General features: G+C 39.6%; 1 protein-coding gene and 1 long non-coding RNA gene across 3 annotated transcripts in view; one reads left to right on the top strand and one right to left on the bottom strand.

Annotated features, from left to right (window-relative positions):
* The window catches only part of Agmo (alkylglycerol monooxygenase), a 299,374-nt gene that overhangs the window by 160,257 nt on the left and 121,308 nt on the right, over nucleotides 1-17,809 (bottom strand). The window contains exon 6 of the mRNA XM_059279425.1: nucleotides 1,248-1,314. Coding sequence (XP_059135408.1) covers nucleotides 1,248-1,314 — 67 coding nt within the window. The remainder of the gene's footprint in view (nucleotides 1-1,247; nucleotides 1,315-17,809) is intronic.
* LOC131924192 (uncharacterized) lies at nucleotides 887-8,010 on the top strand. 2 transcript variants are annotated; one of them, XR_009382817.1, is made up of 6 exons: nucleotides 887-1,047; nucleotides 1,627-1,843; nucleotides 4,496-4,613; nucleotides 6,061-6,198; nucleotides 7,227-7,323; nucleotides 7,459-8,010. It is a non-coding gene; the product is annotated as an uncharacterized LOC131924192 (long non-coding RNA). The 2 variants fall into 2 exon arrangements; XR_009382816.1 differs by lacking the exon at nucleotides 887-1,047 and adding an exon at nucleotides 1,054-1,164.

The following is a 17,809-nucleotide window of genomic DNA, read 5'->3' as shown; positions in this document are numbered from 1 at the left end:
AGGTCGTCACATCAGAGGAGGACACAGACAAAGCAAGCATCCATCAGGAACTCTGCTAAGCATCCTACAGTGCCCGGGACAGCTTTCAACACAAAGTTTGGTCCCCAAGTACAGGACACTACTGATGCTGACTAGGTCTGACTGAAGGCTGGGGAATTGGAAGATGAGGTGAAGAAGAAGAAATGACCAGCTGTTTGTTTTTCAGTGTGTTCTCCTCTTTCCAGATTTTTCTGTTTGTGTGGAGGAATCCACAAGAATCCTACACTCCCTTGCTAACTGTTCCCAGGGGAGGAGAGTGCTGAGTTTGGAAGAGCTTGACCCCTCTCTATGCTGCTGTGGCCCCTGCCTGAGAAAGGGGTAAGTTCCCCGTGAGAGGGCTGTAGTGTGCTAAAACTGCCTGCGAAGGCAGAGAGGTAGGACAGCAGGAGACAGCTTTCCTTCCTTCGTCCGTGTCCTCAGCATTGCGCCCCTCGGATTTTTTCACGCGGTGTATATGGAGGTGGCTTGGACCATCTCACTGCTGCGTGAAGAGTCTGTTATGTACTCATCCACGCTGCAGGTCAGACGCATTCCAAGTTTACTTTTATTTTCCCATCACAAATAATACACGTTCTTAGTGGTTCCTGTGCTGCCCAAATAAAACACATTTTGACTTTCACTGAACTTGGTACCTCTATACCTTAGGCACTAGCCACGTAGAGTCCTCTCGTCGGGCCACTGCGCATGTGCTGAGTTAGACAATGAGGTTGGGCAGACGAAAGTGTTGGCTATTAGTTTTTTTCCAAGTTCCAGCATGTATTCTTTAAGTTTTTAAAAGGAGCTTGTTTGTTTTGTTTTGTTGTGATTTTGTGGTTGGCTTTTCCTGTTTTATTTCCTATTTTATTTTAAAAATAAAAGCTTCTTTCAAATCCCACTATTTTTCAAGACTAACGATTTCAGCGTAGACAGGGCAGATCTGCAGCACTGAGTCAGAGTAAGCTACAGAGGCCTCTTCAAGATGTGAACGTTCCTATCTAGCTGTTTGGATCACTTCTCAGCTGCAACTAGGTAAGATGGGAAGCAGTTGAGAAAGGTCAGTTCCAACGGGCCGTGCTCAAGCTAAGGCTTCCCTCCACAGAAGTGGGAAACAGTACTTATTTATACAATGCCTGCTAATAGTGCAAGGTATGTTTTTACTAAAATAGCACGAAAACGACACTACCAGTTTTAAAGACATGATGGAAAGAAAAGTCACAGAACTGCCTTACCGTGGTGAACCCGGTGATGGCTAGGAGTGTTAAGAACCAGTTCCAAGGGGCCGAGGCTTCTGACGACCTGTTCATAGCAAAAGAGATAGCCACACACATCGTTATCCCTGAATATGTCTGTGTATTGCGCAAACACATGACATTCACACAGGAGACGTGGTACAGAAGGCTTCAGACTCCTTCTACCCCTGGGGCATCCCAGGAAGGCGGCGACCATCAAACTGGTATGGCAGTAACAGGCTCCCCTGACTCAGTTCACTGGCTAGATTCTCATGCTTTACTGTGTCATCCCAGGAAAACCAGTTATGCTCTTTGTAATTCAGTGCCAGCATCTCTAAAATAAAAATAGTAACAGTGCTATAAAACAATGTAATTCCAGATTTCTAAATGTGACTGTATCTTGCATTCACTACGGCTAATGGAAAAAACAGCTGCTATCAATCATGACATTGATGAGAACTGGCATGTCAGTGGCACAGAGGAAGAACAGGATGATGGACTTAAGAGCCTGAACTGCCTATGACACAGCAACAAAATGTAACATGGGCACATTATTTGGATACTTACCTAAGACAAACAATCATAAACATTATCTGGTAGGTAATGAGAGGATTAGCAGATATAACCATTTTTAATTAGAGTGATAATGGCATTGGCATTGAATATGAAAATGCAATTTTCCAATAGCTTAACTGATGAGACCAAGACTTTGCTTGAAAATATTTTGGCAATAAAAATAGAAAAGCAGAATGATTGACAGAAATGAATAAAAATCTCTATGTTTAATAGAAGCAACAAGCACAAATACATGGCTCTTCCTGCTTTGCTGAATTCTTGATGAAAATGAAGGTAAAAATTTACAGAAAAGAATTTAAAATATATCAATATATGACAATGTTTGTTAAGCCAGTTGAAAGATTTAACAGATATCCAAACTCAGAAATATGCTTCTATTTATTCATTTATTTATTTTGAATTATGCATATTTGTATATGTCTTAGTATGATTTGTGCATCAAAGTGCCACACCCAAGTAGGTCAGCAGAGGATGTGGACAGTTTTCAGCCACCAGACCTAGTGATGAGCACCAAATTCAGATCTCTGCAATAGAGTGCATGTTCTTTATAACTGAGTCATCTTCCCAGACCCAGAAACGTACTTCTTAGTGGAAATTTTTCCTCCACAAGGATGTGTTTTGCTTTATTTTATTAGTCTTTAATGTTAAAAGTACAGGTTTGCAGTTGTTCTGTAGATAAAAGAAGCTGGGCTGGCCCACACTGTTCTGAACTTCTGGTTTCACAGAGCCTCCTGAAGTTGAAGCTGAAAGCTCATTGACAAATAACCACCTGCACCCTCCACAGCACCGGCACCCACATGCTCTCCATGTTGTCCATTATTTACGGGCCTGACAGGGAGTCATTGCCTGCACCTGCATCCTCCATAGCACGGGCACCCACATGCTCTCCATGTTGTCTGTTATTTATGGGCCTGACAGGGAGTCCTTGCCTCCACCGTTGCTTCCGTTTTCCTAGGGGTTCTCAGTTTCAGTCTGAAATGGACAGATGTCTGCATGCAAAAGAATGTGAATTATTACATGCCGTGTGCTAATTTACATTTTCCTAGGTTCCTCCATCCCTTCCCTTGTTTCTTCCTTCTTTCCTCTCTTCAGCCCTGTTCTCCTCTCCATAAGATTATTAGATGACAAAGATGTTTGGAGTTATAACCGTGCTGTTACTGGGTATGAATAAAGTTCCAATGATGCTGTCCTTGAGTGTGAATAAAGTTCCAATGGTGCTGTCCTTGGGTGTGAATGGAGGTACAATGGTGCTGCCCCTGGGTGTGAATGGAGGTACAATGGTGCTGTCCTTGGGTGTGAATGGAGGTACAATGGTGCTGCCCTTGGGTGTGAATGGAGGTACAATGGTGCTGCCCCTGGGTGTGAATGGAGGTACAATGGTGCTGTCCTTGGGTGTGAATGGAGGTACAATGGTGCTGTCCTTGGGTGTGAATGGAGGTACAATGGTGTTGTCCTTGGGTGTGAATAGAGGTACAATGGTGCTGTCCTTGGATGTGAATGGAGATACAATGGTGCTGCCCCTGGGTGTGAATGGAGGTACAATGGTGCTGTCCTTGGGTGTGAATAGAGGTACAATGGTGCTATCCTTGGGTGTGAATGGAGATACAATGGTGCTGCCCCTGGGTGTGAATGGAGGTACAATGGTGCTGTCCTTGGGTGTGAATAGAGGTACAATGGTGTTGTCCTTGGGTGTGAATGGAGGTACAATGGTGCTGTCCCTGGGTGTGAATGGTGGTACAATGGTGCTGCCCCTGGGTGTGAAAACCCATTTGATTTTTACAGGTATGGTACTGAGAACTGTGTGACACAAACACTAGAGTCAGGCCCCTCCTCCTCCTCTTCTCTTCTCTCCTTCCTCCTTCCCTCCTTTTTATGATTCCTTCCTTTTTTCCTTTCTTCCATCTGTCCTTCTTGTCCATCTATCTTTCTGTCTTTTTTTTTTTAAATATCTGGCCTGGGGGTGGGGGGCACAGTGTCCTATCCACCTATTTTCTGGTTATTTCTAGAAGAATTGTATTTTAATCTCTGAACCCAAGTCCTTTTCCTCATCAGAACAGAGGAATCCATTTCTACATTAAAGGCTGGGTTTCTTTTTTAAATAATTTCAGCATTTTCATATACTTTGACTCTATGTCTCGTATTTGTTAGAATATAGTCCTGTGAAATAAAGCTTAAGACTATTGTCTCACAAATATAGTGTTACTCACTGGGGACTGAGAAGGAGCAGTGTGCTTTATTACTTAAAGGCTATCACTACAGCCTGGTCTACTGGCCAGAGGATGGGGGAGTGGGCTCCTCAGCATTCAGAACATTACAAACTGATGCTCTGATCTCTGCAGAGAACCAGATGGGAATGGAGAAGCCATTTCACCCCTGTTTGTCTCTCTGGTGCCCAACATTTGCTACAAAAACAAACAAGGAGGGGGGTAGAGGGGACTGCACTAGGCGGCTTCTGCTGACCAGATGCTCTTCTGAGCTCGAGTCCTGGTGTGTGTGCAAGCGGAGCCAAAGCCACACGAATGAGTGCCTTCAGATGATTGGAGTCTGTGCTAGGCGGCGTGCTTTTTTTTTAATGTCAAGTACTTTTCCTTAGAAAAACCTTTTGCTCCTTTAGGCTAAAATATAGTGATATCACTATTGAAAGCTCCTTTTAATTTTTTTTTTTCTTTTAGGTAAAAGCCAAGTAGAGCACAGTCCACCACAGTTAAATTCTCTGGTACTGTGCCTATGAGTACTGTGGAGCTGAGGGAGACCACCACAGGGCGGATGATTCATCATTCAGACAACCCGGTCAGAAGCTCCCATGTAACAAACTCTCTGATTCAAAGTCATGGAGAATTCATTAATATTTAATAAGAGCTGAGCGTAACCATTTAATTATCACCCACTTTTGCAAATTCAGCCATTTAGCAATGCTACCACATCTAGCTGGGATTCACTTCCTGAAAACATGTTAGTTACTCTGGGAAAATCGGACCTAGTCTAAATTTTAGAAGATGTTGTCTTAACTTATTAGATATAAATGAGTTATCTGAAAATACATAATTTTACAATTATAGGGCTTAAATATAGTGCAGGTCAATATTCTATCATGAACAAAAAGAGCATTAGAATGTGAAATTCTGGGGTCTAAATCACTACTCTAAATTCTAGAAGGTTATGATAAACCTTGAAGTCTTTCTAATTTCACTTAAAGAAAGTTTGTTTTCTCTCTTATCTCTTTGAATCACATATAAAACGATTTTCCATCAAGTAAAATGAATTTTAACCTGTGCCACTCTAATAGGAAGGACAGCTAATTTCTTGACTACATTGGAATGAAAATAACTGAACTATTTTGAAAGGTTTCTACTCTTACAAAGGCTTGTCCCACCACTTGTGATTCTTAGGTCATTAAAGAGATCCACTTGGTCTTATAATAGTTGGCTTTGAGTTTTATGATCAGCAACATGGGTGCCCAGGAAAGCCTTGGAAAAACCTCAGAAGGTCAGAAATACTTTGAAGTTTTGTATCAAATTTGATGATTATTTTTCTGGGGAGGAAATATTGTTTTTATCATAGGCTTGAAAGAGAAATATAAATTTTCAAATATTAATCCCACACCTAAGCAGAGATGGCTGTTGTTTATTTCCCACGCCCTTCCTATTTGTATTGTGGTGTTAGTTTCCACGTCATCAAAACTTGGGTGGGAATTTCTTTCCAGACTTCAAAAAAAGAAAAAAAACTTAACCATCTTTGCTTACTCTTGAAATCATTAACTCTTCTAACTAGACCATTATATAGGATATTTAATTTGCAGAACAAGAAAATATAAGTGCGTAGTTAGTAAAGACTAAGATTTTTGTGATAGTGAATTCTATAATAAATTAGGGATCAGACTTTGTCAGAAGTGCTTTGACTCATTTGTTAGACTAGTAACAGGCTCCTTCCTCTACAGTCACAGACCCTTCCTTCCTCTACAGTCACAGACCCTTCCTCTACAGTCACAGGCCCTTCCTTCCTGTAACAGTCACAGACCCTTCCTTCCTCTACAGTCACAGACCCTTCCTTCCTCTACAGTCACAGACCCTTCCTTCCTCTACAGTCACAGACCCTTCCTTCCTCTACAGTCACAGACCCTTCCTTCCTGTAACAGTCACAGACCCTTCCTTCCTGTAACAGTCACAGACCCTTCCTTCCTCTACAGTCACAGACCCTTCCTTCCTGTAACAGTCACAGACCCTTCCTTCCTCTACAGTCACAGGCCCTTCCTTCCTCTAACAGTCCAGAGGTAATGAATACATCCAGGACAATGGGGTTGAAAATCAGAAAAATAAGAGCAAGCATAACAATCGATCAAATGTTTCAACAACTAAAAGTAACAGTCAAAATGAAGGTGAAGTGGAGATAAAGACCAGTTTCAGAGCAATATAGGATAGGGAGGGGCTAAGTGGTTAATGGCTAAAGGGCTGATGGTCATGGGCAGGTGGAGCTTTTTAATAGTGCTGGGATTCTTAGAACAGAGGTTTGAGACCAACACAGACAAGTGACTTCCTGTGTCACCCGGCAATTTGTAAGTAATTTCTTGAAAATCCTTACATCCTACTATTCACAATCAATGTCTTAAACAGATAAAAGATTGATGAGCCTACTGTTCTGTCTAAGTGAACAGTCTGGATTGATTTTACTGTGGTGAAATAAAATGCATAGGAAATCCACTAATTAAATGCCTATCACTAGCTAATCATATGTTTCCCATTTTCTGACTGTAGTCCATAATTGAAAAACATTGCCTTTTTCAATTCAAACTGACAAGTCACTTGGAGTAGGAGCTATGTTTAAAAAATTTTTATTCTCAGTAATTGTCCTATTTTAAATTATTTCATAGGGAGCTAACTTATTCTGTTCTATGTAATTATTAATTATTTTCAAATATTCTTTACAAATGATGACTGGAGTCTATATTCATTATTCAGTAAGTAAGAAGTAAAAGAAGCTGTTAACATGGGCTGTGGTGGCACACGCCTTTAATCCCAGCACTCCAGAGGCAGAGGTAGGTGGAGCTTTGTGAGTTCAAGACCAGCCTGGTCTACAGAGTAAGTTCCAAAAGAGCTAGAGCTACACAGAGAGAACCCCGTCTTCAAAAACAAAAACAAAACAAAACAAAACAAAAAAAAAAGCTTCTAACACGTTGAAATTGAAAAGCATCACTTTCAGCAAAAATATTCAGTTAATTTATTACAAATTAATGCATTAGCATTGCTCAGAAAATTGCTTTTTCTTGTCTCAGCCCAATGAAAAGTTAGAAAATAATAATAATACTTTCTAATACTTTTTAAATCTTAAAGCAAAATGCATATTTCTCCTTTGTTATCAAATTTTAGAAGAATATTAAGAATATCACATGATATTTCTATCTTTCAGGTTTTTATATCTGCAAATGGCTGTTAAAAAATAATAAAACATTGACTTGAAAATCCATAGGGATATTTATAACCACTTTTCAGGAAGAATTCATGAGGTAATGACTCATTTTAAAGTTATTTCCAAATAAGAGATGGTTACAAATATTCTGCCTTCCTGTGTGAGAAGAAAAACATCTAATGGGGAAAATCTGTTCTGAGAAGCTTGTGGGCTTTTTGTTTTTGTTTTTTAGAATTCTCCACATAAAACTGGCTGTGCAGCAATTGGACAGACCCTGAGGAGAGCGGGCTGGAGTGAACAGACATCCCCATCACAGGATCGATGGCGGCTCTCAGATCAGTGGGGCTGAGTGGTGACATGGACTGTAACTGCTCGAGACTCACGGCATCATGCATGATTGATGGGCCGGAGACCTAGATCACTGTGGGTCTCCTCATTCCAATGCATCCAGTATGAGAGGAACACTATGTCAGTCCCTTATACATTTATCATCATTGTTATGTTTTATTTAACAAAGAAATATACACCCTAAGTGCAACTGTCAGTGGAAAAATTTCTCAGGTAAAGCAGTGGCAAGACTCCAAAGAGCTCAAACTAAAATTAAATTATATTGTAATGACTTTTTTCTTCATAGCCAATTTAATACCACACTCTTCCTCCTGTTGTTTAAGCTCTTCCCTCTGTCCTTTTTTGCTTATTAATTGCAGTTAGCAACCTATGCACGAATGATTAAACATTTGTACATATAAATGTATATAATACCCATAAAGACTTTTTATAATTTCATATATTACTTTGTGTATCTTTTTGAAACATGAATGGCTATAAATATTTCTGTCACCTTTGAACAGTCATTTTTATTCCAGTTTACAGACACAAAACATGAAGAATGCATGTGTCAATGTACATATGTATGTTTTATGTTTTCCTTTATTAAATGTATATCTCATTATTAAATATTAAATATATTTTCAAATACCAAATGATTACTACTTTAAGTACTAAACTACCCATAAGCACTTTCTATGCACACTATAAACAATCAAAGCATTAAAATCTTATCAGAATCTTGTGTTTAAAGTGATTTCCATATTTAACTGAGCAAGACCTATCATAGCATTCCTGCAGTCTATGTCTCATGAGTTGCTAAGAAATTCACAGGATTTTAGGAGTGAAATGAAATAAACCTACACAGGAACTTCTCAAGTGAAGTTTGTTTACAAGACTAAGTAACCTCCAATAGAAAGTTAAAATTGTGATAAAAAATATTAACAAAATATTAAAAATAATGAGTTGCTTTTTTGTTCTCTTTTTTGACAGACAAGAAAATCACTTATCTTCTTTTCATGACTACTGCATATTTGGCTTATTTAAATTTATACTCAGTTTGAATTCACAGTTGGCACAAGCATTATCTAGTAAGAAGTAAACTGCATTCTTATCCAGATGTCAATGTGAAAAAACTTGTAGTAAAAATGCGTGTTCTAAAATAGCCACACTGACTTAGAAGTCTTTGCTCACTAACATCTTCATTGGCCAGGAGGCCATCGACATCAGCTTCATTCATTCTGTGCTTCTTTGGTACACAGGGAACTTGCTCTAAGATTTCTCAAGAGGACACAGACCATGGCAAAGGAAACTACACTGTAGTGTCTCAGAATTTAATGATTTATTTCAAATGAGTGATGGCATAAAATGCTGAGGAATATTGTAGAAATGTGCATTTCACTCTCAGTAACACTACAGGACTTGTTATTTAAAATTTTAGAAAACAATGCTGTGAAATTCTTGAACCACATAGATCTACATATCAAAAAGACTTTTAGCTGTTGTTTTGAACTCGTTGATTTTTAATTCTCATTGTTTTCTTTGTTAAGAGCTTAATCAATTTGAGCATTTGTGTTATATTGGTGATTTATGTTATATTGCTGAGGGTCTGGTGAAGAAATGGAAAAACAAAATCTTAATTGTATCCTCCACTAGTTTTGCTGTTAGTTCAAGACAACACACTCCAGTATTTAGACAGATGGTGGTGGCAGCCATATTCGCCCCAATCTCTCTACAGGGAAGCAGGCGGGAAGCAGAACTCTGAGGATATGTGCTTGTCTGCCTAGTTTTACACTTTGAAATGCTGGACAAATGCTGATTTATTCATGGCCAGATGTTTTCCTACCTGATTCGGCAGTTTCCTACACCAGTAGGCATGTAATATGGAAGTAGCTGACTTTCTACACCAAGGAGTGAAAAAACAATATTTATGGTTTGGAAATAAAACAATCGTTAGGAATCAAGACTGTTGCAATCATAAAGCGCTTCATAGGGAGTATATTTCTGGTGGATCTGTAGCATAGGGTTAAAGATTTAAAGTATTGGTTAGAACAAAGACTGGCATTGGACTATGTTTATATAGTAAACAAGTTTTAAAAGACTGGGTTTATAATAAATTATCTGGGAGGCTGATTCTTGTCACTTCCGATTATGGGAGTTTTCTACAAGAAGATACTGTTAATACAACGTTGGCATTTATTTAATTTGTTCTAACATATTTTAAATAACTTTTTAAAGAAAAATAAAGACAGGAAAATGCTAAACATGTTCCTTTAAGGAGAGAAGGATTCCTGGTGACTTATTTTTAATAATTATTATTATTTATTATTATTATTATTATTTTTTTGGTTTTTCGAGACAGGGTTTCTCTGTGTAGCTTTGCGCCTTTCCTGGAACTCACTTGGTAGCCCAGGCTGGCCTCGAACTCACAGAGATCCTCCTGCCTCTGCCTCCCAAGTGCTGGGATTAAAGGTGTGTGCCACCACCGCCCAGCTAATAATTATTTTTTAAACTGAAATATAATTACATTTTCTTTCACTGCCTTTCTTTCCTCTGACTCCTCCCATGGGCCATCCAACCTCTTGATCTATCTTAAATTCATGCGTTCTTTCTCTTTATCAGTGACTTGTCTGTGATACCTATTTAATACCAGGGAAAAACTGGAAGCTTTCATAGGCATAACCACATTAACCATATAAAAATGCCTTATATCATTTTTCCAGTTTATGCATACAGTGACAAAATAAGCCACATTGCTGTAAATAATATGATGCTACCCTAAAAGAAAATGCTTGAAAAGCTGACAAATTGTGCCAGACGGTGGTGGCTCACGCCTTTAATCTCAGCACTCGGGAGGCAGGGCCAGGCAGATCTCTGCAAGTTCGAGGCCAGCCTGGTCTACAGAGCGAGATCCAGGACAGGCTCGAAAACTACACAGAGAAACCCCATCTCAAACAAAACAAAACAAAAACAAACAAACAAAAAACTGATAAATTGAGTGGTCTATGTGAGAAATCCTCTCTGAGAGCTAGAGCTCAGTGGTTAAGTGTACCTCCTGTTCTCACAGAAGACCAGGGTTCTGTTTCTAGCACCCACACATCAGCTCACAACCATCCACAATGCCAGTTCCAGGAGATCTGATGACCTCTTAGGGCCTCTATAGGCAACAGGCACACACATAGTGCATATACTGACATGCAGGCAAAACATTCATACACATTCATTATATATAATTTTAAAATTCCACTCCAGGAGTCCTATAATGTATGCTGTGTGCACTTGAGCATTCTAAAATTCTATTTTGACAGATTGTGTTATATCATATTCTCAAATAAACAAAGCACATATGAGCCTCCAACTTGGCTTCCCTTCTGAAAAGTTAAATCTCCTTACTGTTATTCATTATTAATGTGTTTGTTAAAAATATTTACAATACAAATCTGTTTAAAGTCAAATATTTCTGTGTGTATGTGTGTGTGCCTACTCATGTTTGTATGGGTGAACATATGTGTGTGTGCATGCACATGTGTGCATGTGTGTGTGTATGTGTGTGAGTGTGTGTGTGTGAGAGAGAGAAAGAGAGAGTTAGGATAATCTTTTTGTACACTGTATGAAGATCTGTCTCTATTTCACCTCATCTAACTAAGGCACCTTCTGATTGGATTAATAAAGAGCTGAATGGCCAAAAGCTAGGCAGGAGAGAATAGGCAAGACTTCCAGGCAGAGATAGGAACTTGGGAAAAATCTGAGGCACAGGAGATTTGCCAGCAGACACAGAGGAAGTTGGATATACGGCTGAGAAGGGGTAATGAGCCATGTGGCAGAATGTACATTAATATAAACTGGATAATTTAAGTTATAAGAGTTGGTTGGGAACAAGCCTAAGTTAAAGCCAAGCTTTCATACTTAATAAGAAGTCTCTGTGTCATTGGGAACTGGAGGTCCAAAGAAAGACTGACTACAAGAAAGAGCATATTTAAAGTCAAATATTATAAAATAAGTTTTCAGTCAGTAGATTAAAACCTACAATGACTAATACATATTAAATTATTTTGCTATGTCCATCCACATAGTTTCCCTTCTAAAAACAAGGCCTCTTGCTAAACTCCGTTCCTTCTCCTGGGACTCTTGGTGCTTTAAAGTCATACGTCCTCTACAAACAAGGTTACAGAAATCGTACTGTAACTAATGCCTTTGCGCTTTTAACTGAAACCTGTTGGTTCTTCTGAGCTCTTCTGTCTACCATTTTATACAGAGACCTAACTAGATTACTGTTTTACTTAATGTGAATCCTGCCAGATGAGTAGTGATCAAAAATTCATTTCAAAAGACAACTTTACATAAATCATAAGATACTAATATTCTTAGCTTTAAATGAGACAGTGTTGGCTCACAGAGATCAGTGAATATAAACACTTTTCTTCTGAGAATTTAATACATACATTTAATATGTAAAGGTGTTTGTTGTCAAACATCATGAACTAAATTCAGTCCAGGGATCTGTAAAGTGATAGAGAGAACCGACTCCTCAAAGTTTTCTGTGGCCCATGTGTCCTCACCTGTCCCCAGGAAAATATAAATAAATGTAAAAATTTGTCTTTGTTGTTTGCTATCATGAGGTTCATAGCAGGTGTGATGCTCACAGTTGTCTTAACATGGATAAGAGAGAAAAGTTTGTACTAATAGAAAAGTTAATATTGTTATGTAATAAACAACACAATGAAAATTAACATGAGATGGAAAGGATTAAATGTCTATTTAGGAGGAAATCTCAAGTGTATAACAAATGTTTTAGAGGAAAAAGATAAACTACTAATCATCAAACTAGAGTAACAGACATATGTTGAGGTAGTTTCTTGTAAATTGAGGCATGCGCAGATATAAAATCAGATATATGTTGAGATAGTTTTTTGTAAACTGAGGCATGCACAGATATAAAATCAGCAGCATATACTTCAGGGGAAAAGCAAAAGAAGAACACATGAGACTTTGAATCACAGCTCTTCTGCTATCTAGCTGCAACCAGGTAATTGTTTTTCTTAATGGGGATGTCTTCCAGATAAATAATGATCAAAAACCCATCTGAAATAATAGCTGTGGTCTCTTTTCTAAACATGTTTTCCTTATCACGTTGGAGCTTCTCACTCTTTCTACAAAGCCTGTACACCCACCCATTTTGCCATCTGCTTATTTGTGTGCCATGTGGTTTGCCGGCTTACCAAATCCCTATGTCTAAATAAAAAATGTGTGGCTTTCTTCCTTATCTCCTGCTCTCTCCTCTGAGCAACCCTAAAGATGTGGGGCTTGACTATCCTGAGGTTTTTCTTCAAACCTGGTTAAATTGTCTTCGTGTTGTCTTCTGAGTCCTTTCTTATATGGCTTTATTAGTAAGACTAGGAACTCAAAGAAAAGACCTTAATGTCCCCATAACAGTTCTGCACTACTGCCTGAAGCAATCTGCCAAGTTCTTCACAGGGACTATGGTGCTTTGAAAGAAAATGGCCCCCAAAGGGAGTTGGCACTATTAGGAGTTTGAAGTAGGTGTGATCCTGTTGTAGTAAGTGTGCCACTGTGGAGGCGCGCTTTGAGGTCTCTTGGATGCTCAAGCTATGCCCAGTGAGTCAATTCACTTCCTGTGGCATGCAAGTCAAGATGTAGGATACTTGACTACTTCTCCAGCACCATGTCTGCCTGCATGCACAACACCATGTCTCACCATGATGATAATGGACTCTGAAAATGTAAGCCACCTCAATTAAATGTTTTTCCTTTATAAGAATTCCCATAGTCATGATATCTCTTCACAGCAATAGAGACCCTAACTAAGACAGAGACTTTTCCTCAGATGAAGCCAGGATTCTTGACACTGTTCCAGAATAGAATTTCAAAGCAAGTCATTATGAAGCAGAGGTGGGATTTATTTATTTATTTATTTATTTATTTATTTATTTATTTATTGTTGTTGTTTTTGTTTTTGTTTTCCAGGAGTTTGATGTTTTATTGTGAGCCCAGGCATGGTTGAGATTGTTACATTCCTGGGCTTCTCACGTGCCCATGAAAGCATCTCTATGTAACTTACATTTCCTCAGAGAGGTGGAATTTATTAGGATGTGATTTTAACATAGATTTAGGTATGAGGTTAATAGAGAGAGAGGTACACAGGAAATGACAGCTCATACACAAATTTAGATGTAGGCTTCTCAGGAGACAAAAGGGAAGGTGTGAGCAATGAGTTTAAGAACCTCTTGGGCAAAGCTTTAGAAGATTAGTACATGAGTAGCACTAGGCATGCAGGCCCTGTGCTTGCCTCTTGAGTCTCTGTGAGCCTGTGTAAGACCATTTAGTTGATTCAGTGGGCCCTGCTCTCTTGGTGTTTTCTATCCCCTGACTCCTACACTCCTTCCTGCCCCTCTTCTGTGGGGTTCCCAGAGCTCTGAGTGGAGGTGTCTGGAGGAGACCTCCAATTTAGACTCTCTTTTAGCATAATGTCTAGCTGTGGGTCTCTGAGCCTATTCCCATCTACTGCCAGAGGAAGCCTCTCTGATGATGATGGGCCAGACAATGATCTATGACTATAGTAAAATGCCAGAGGGAATCATTTAATTGGGGGGGGGGGTGTCAGTAGGTGTCAGTAGTGTTTGGTTCTACCCTAGGTCTCTGGATTTTCCAGTCTCTAGTTCCTGGCCATCCAGGCAGTATAGGGTATGGTCTCCCTTTCATAGCATGGGCCTCAAATTAAACCAAATACTGTTTGGCCACTCCCACAAGTTCTGTACCACTGTTGCCCCAGCACATCTTACAGGCAGGAAAGATTGCAGGTTGAGGGCTCTGTGGGTTCATCAGGGTGGATCAGTGGCCAGTTTTCTCCTTCTGTAGCCTACAAAGTATCTTCTTGTGCCAAAGAGACTAGAACATAGAGTAAAGGCTTCAAGCCTGCACTGCTTCCACCTCTCTAAGTTCAATGAGCTGTGTGGATGTTGTCTTAGGCACTGGGACTCCACTGCCAGTTTGCAGAGAGCAACCCTCTGTCCTAACATCAGTCTGGGCTGTTTAGGGATCTCTTTGGCCAACAACTCAACCAAATGCAACCCATTCCCACTGCTGGAAGCCTTGCCTGGCTACAAAGAATGGACAATTCAGACTCCATATCCTCCATTACTAGAGTTCTCATTGGGATCATCATCATAAATTCCAGAAGTTTCCACTGCCCTATGATTCCTCACCATCCTACAAATGCCCCTAATTGCAGTTGTCTGTCCTTGAATACTCTCCCTCTATCACTCCACCAACACCTGATCCCTCCTGCTCCTGTCCCCACCTACCCATAGTCCATCCACAAAACTTGTTCCAGTTCCCCTTCCCAGGGAGATCATATACCCTGCCAAGTAGCTGATAAACACTTAAAGAAATGGTCAACATCCTTAGCCATCAGAAAATGCAAACAAAACTACTTTGTGATTCCATCATACACCTGTCAGATGGTTAAGATCAAAAGAACAAGTGACAATTCATGCTGGTGAGGATGTGGAGCAAGGGAAACACTCCTCCATTCTGGAGGGAATGAAAACTTGTGCAGCCACTGTGGAAATCAATATTCCAGTTCCACAGAAAATTGGGAATCTATCTACCTCGATTCCCAGCTATACCACTCTTAGGCATATACACAAAGGACACTCCATCCTACCACAAGGACATTTGCTCAACTATATTCATAACAGCTTTTTTCATAATAGCCAGAACCTGGAAAAAACCTAGATGTCCCTCAACCAAAGAATGGATACAGAAAATGTGGTACATATACACAATGGGGTATTACTGAGCTGTTAAAAAAATGACACTGTGAAATTTGCAGGCAAACGAATGGAACTAGAGAAAAACTGTCCTGAGGTAACCCAGACTCAGAAAGACAAACATGGTATGTACTGAGTTATAGGTAGATATTAACTGTACAATCCACAGACCTAGCCACAGACTCAGAGAGGTTAATTTTTTTCTTTTAAAAGAAAATATCATAACATGACACAATTTCAGCAGAGAAATAAAAATCATCAATTTAGAAGCAAATTGGAGTACTTTAATGAAAGTATTTAGTTTGCAAAATCTACTCCGAATTTCACAGCCAACTAGAGGAAGCAAGTGAGAGGGTTAAATGTCTTGAGGACAGGAGGCTATCCAATCACATCAAGAAGGAAAACATTTAAAGTTTTTAAAAAATGTATTGCCTTAGTTTCATTTCTCATTGCTAATATAAAATATCCCTACAAGAACAGCTCCAGATGCCGGGGTTGATTTTAGCTCACAATTCCAGGCTACAGTCTATCAGAGTAAAGAATCCACATTGTCAAGAGATTGAGAGAGCTTCTCATATTAAGTCATCCATAATCAGAAACACAGAGCAATGAATACACACATCCAGTGCTTATCTCACTGTCTCTGCTCCTTTACAGCATAATACCCTCAGCCTAGGGAATGATGATACTTGCAAGGAGCTGTATTTTATGATGGCAATTAATATTGCCATCAGTCCTACACAGGTGTGCCAAATACCAACCTCATCCAGACGAGCACTTTAATTGTTTTAAAGCTTATATTATACATAAATTTTAGTCAGAAGAATGAGACCTGAATTGTATCTCAGACCTGGTTTTATTCTAGTAGCATTTAAGGCTTATTGAGGGGGATTTATTTCCTCCTAGTAAAACAATACATAAATACAGCTCTGGGTAGGGGCCTAAAATTCTACTTGGAAGGTGGATTCAACTTAAGTCACACTAAAGACATGACTGGAATAATTACTCCTTTGATGAGGTGATATTCTTTTACTTCCCAGAGAATTCTGACCCTGTATTGTCAGTTATGACTGAACAATCCTATCTGATTTTCTGAATTAGTCAGAAAAGCATAACTTTTCTTCTTTTTTTTTTTTAATGTCTTTTTGATTTGTTCAGAAACTTCACAGATTCTGAACATTATCCCCTCCCTCCACTCGTGCCTCCCGGGTGTGGCTGCTGGGAGCTTGTCTTTTCCTTTCTCCCTCTTCACCCTCTTATCTTACTGACTTTTCCTTTTCTCCATCATCTTCACCCTCTTATCTTACTGACTTTTCCTTTTCTCCATCATCTTCACCCTCTTATCTTACTGACTTTTCCTTTCTCTCTCTTCACCCTCTTATCTTACTGACTTTTCCTTTCTCTCTCTTCACCCTCTTATCTTACTGACTTTTCCTTTTCTCCATCATCTTCACCCTCTTATCTTACTGACTTTTCCTTTTCTCCATCATCTTCACCCTCTTCACCCTCTTGGCAGATGCTAAGATTTGCAGCTCTTCTTACCTGTTTTTTTCCCTAATAAATTTGGATTTGAGATTCCTTCTGAATCTACTCTTTTTTTTTTGTTTGTTTTGTTTTGTTTTTCGAGACAGGGTTTCTCTGTGTAGCTTTGCGCCTTTCCTGGAACTCACTCTGTAGCTCAGGCTGGCCTGGAACTCACAGAGATCCACCTGTCTCTGCCTCCTGAGTGCTGGAATTAAAGGTGTGCGCCACCACTGCCCAGCCCTGAATCCACTCTTAAATTATTTAATTTATAAGATGAAGAACCCTGAGTGGGAAACTCATTTCCTTATTAATACATGGTAGCCCAAGTAAGACTCCCTAAATTTTCTGATAATAATAATTACAGGAACTTCTTCCTGCATTTTGACCTGCTGTATTTCTGCAATGGTCCCCATCTGCTGCCAAGACAAGCTTCTTTGATGAGGGACAAGAACTACACTTTTCTATGCCTCGGTCTCTATTGATACATCTACAACACACCTCCTACACCTAAAGTCCAGAGAACATTGAAAAAGTAATCATAAAATTGTAAGAACAAGACCAGAAAATCTGCTGTCAGATGGTGTCTCTAAAAACTGACCTACTCTGGTGATGGGATGGCCAAACACCCTAATTGTCGTGCTAGAAACCTCATCCAACTACTGAGGGATCTGGATGCAGAGATCATGACTAGGCCCCAGGTGGATCTCTGGGAGTCCAATTAGCGAGAATGAGGAGGGTTTATATGAGAGAGAATTGTTGAGACCAAGGTTGGATAAAGCACAGAGACAAATAGCCAAACAAACGGAAACACATGAAATATGAACCAATGGCTGAGAGGTCACCAACTGGATCAGGCCCTCTGAGTGGGTGAGACAGTTGATTGGCCTGATCTGTTTGGGAGGCATCCAGGCAGTGGGACCGGGTCCTGTGCTCATTGCATGA

The sequence above is a fragment of the Peromyscus eremicus genome, chromosome 14 (assembly GCF_949786415.1).
Source record: "Peromyscus eremicus chromosome 14, PerEre_H2_v1, whole genome shotgun sequence".
Taxonomy (NCBI): domain Eukaryota; kingdom Metazoa; phylum Chordata; class Mammalia; order Rodentia; family Cricetidae; genus Peromyscus; species Peromyscus eremicus.
Note: the sequence above shows the minus strand (reverse complement) of the source record. Positions and strands in the feature narration are given on the sequence as shown.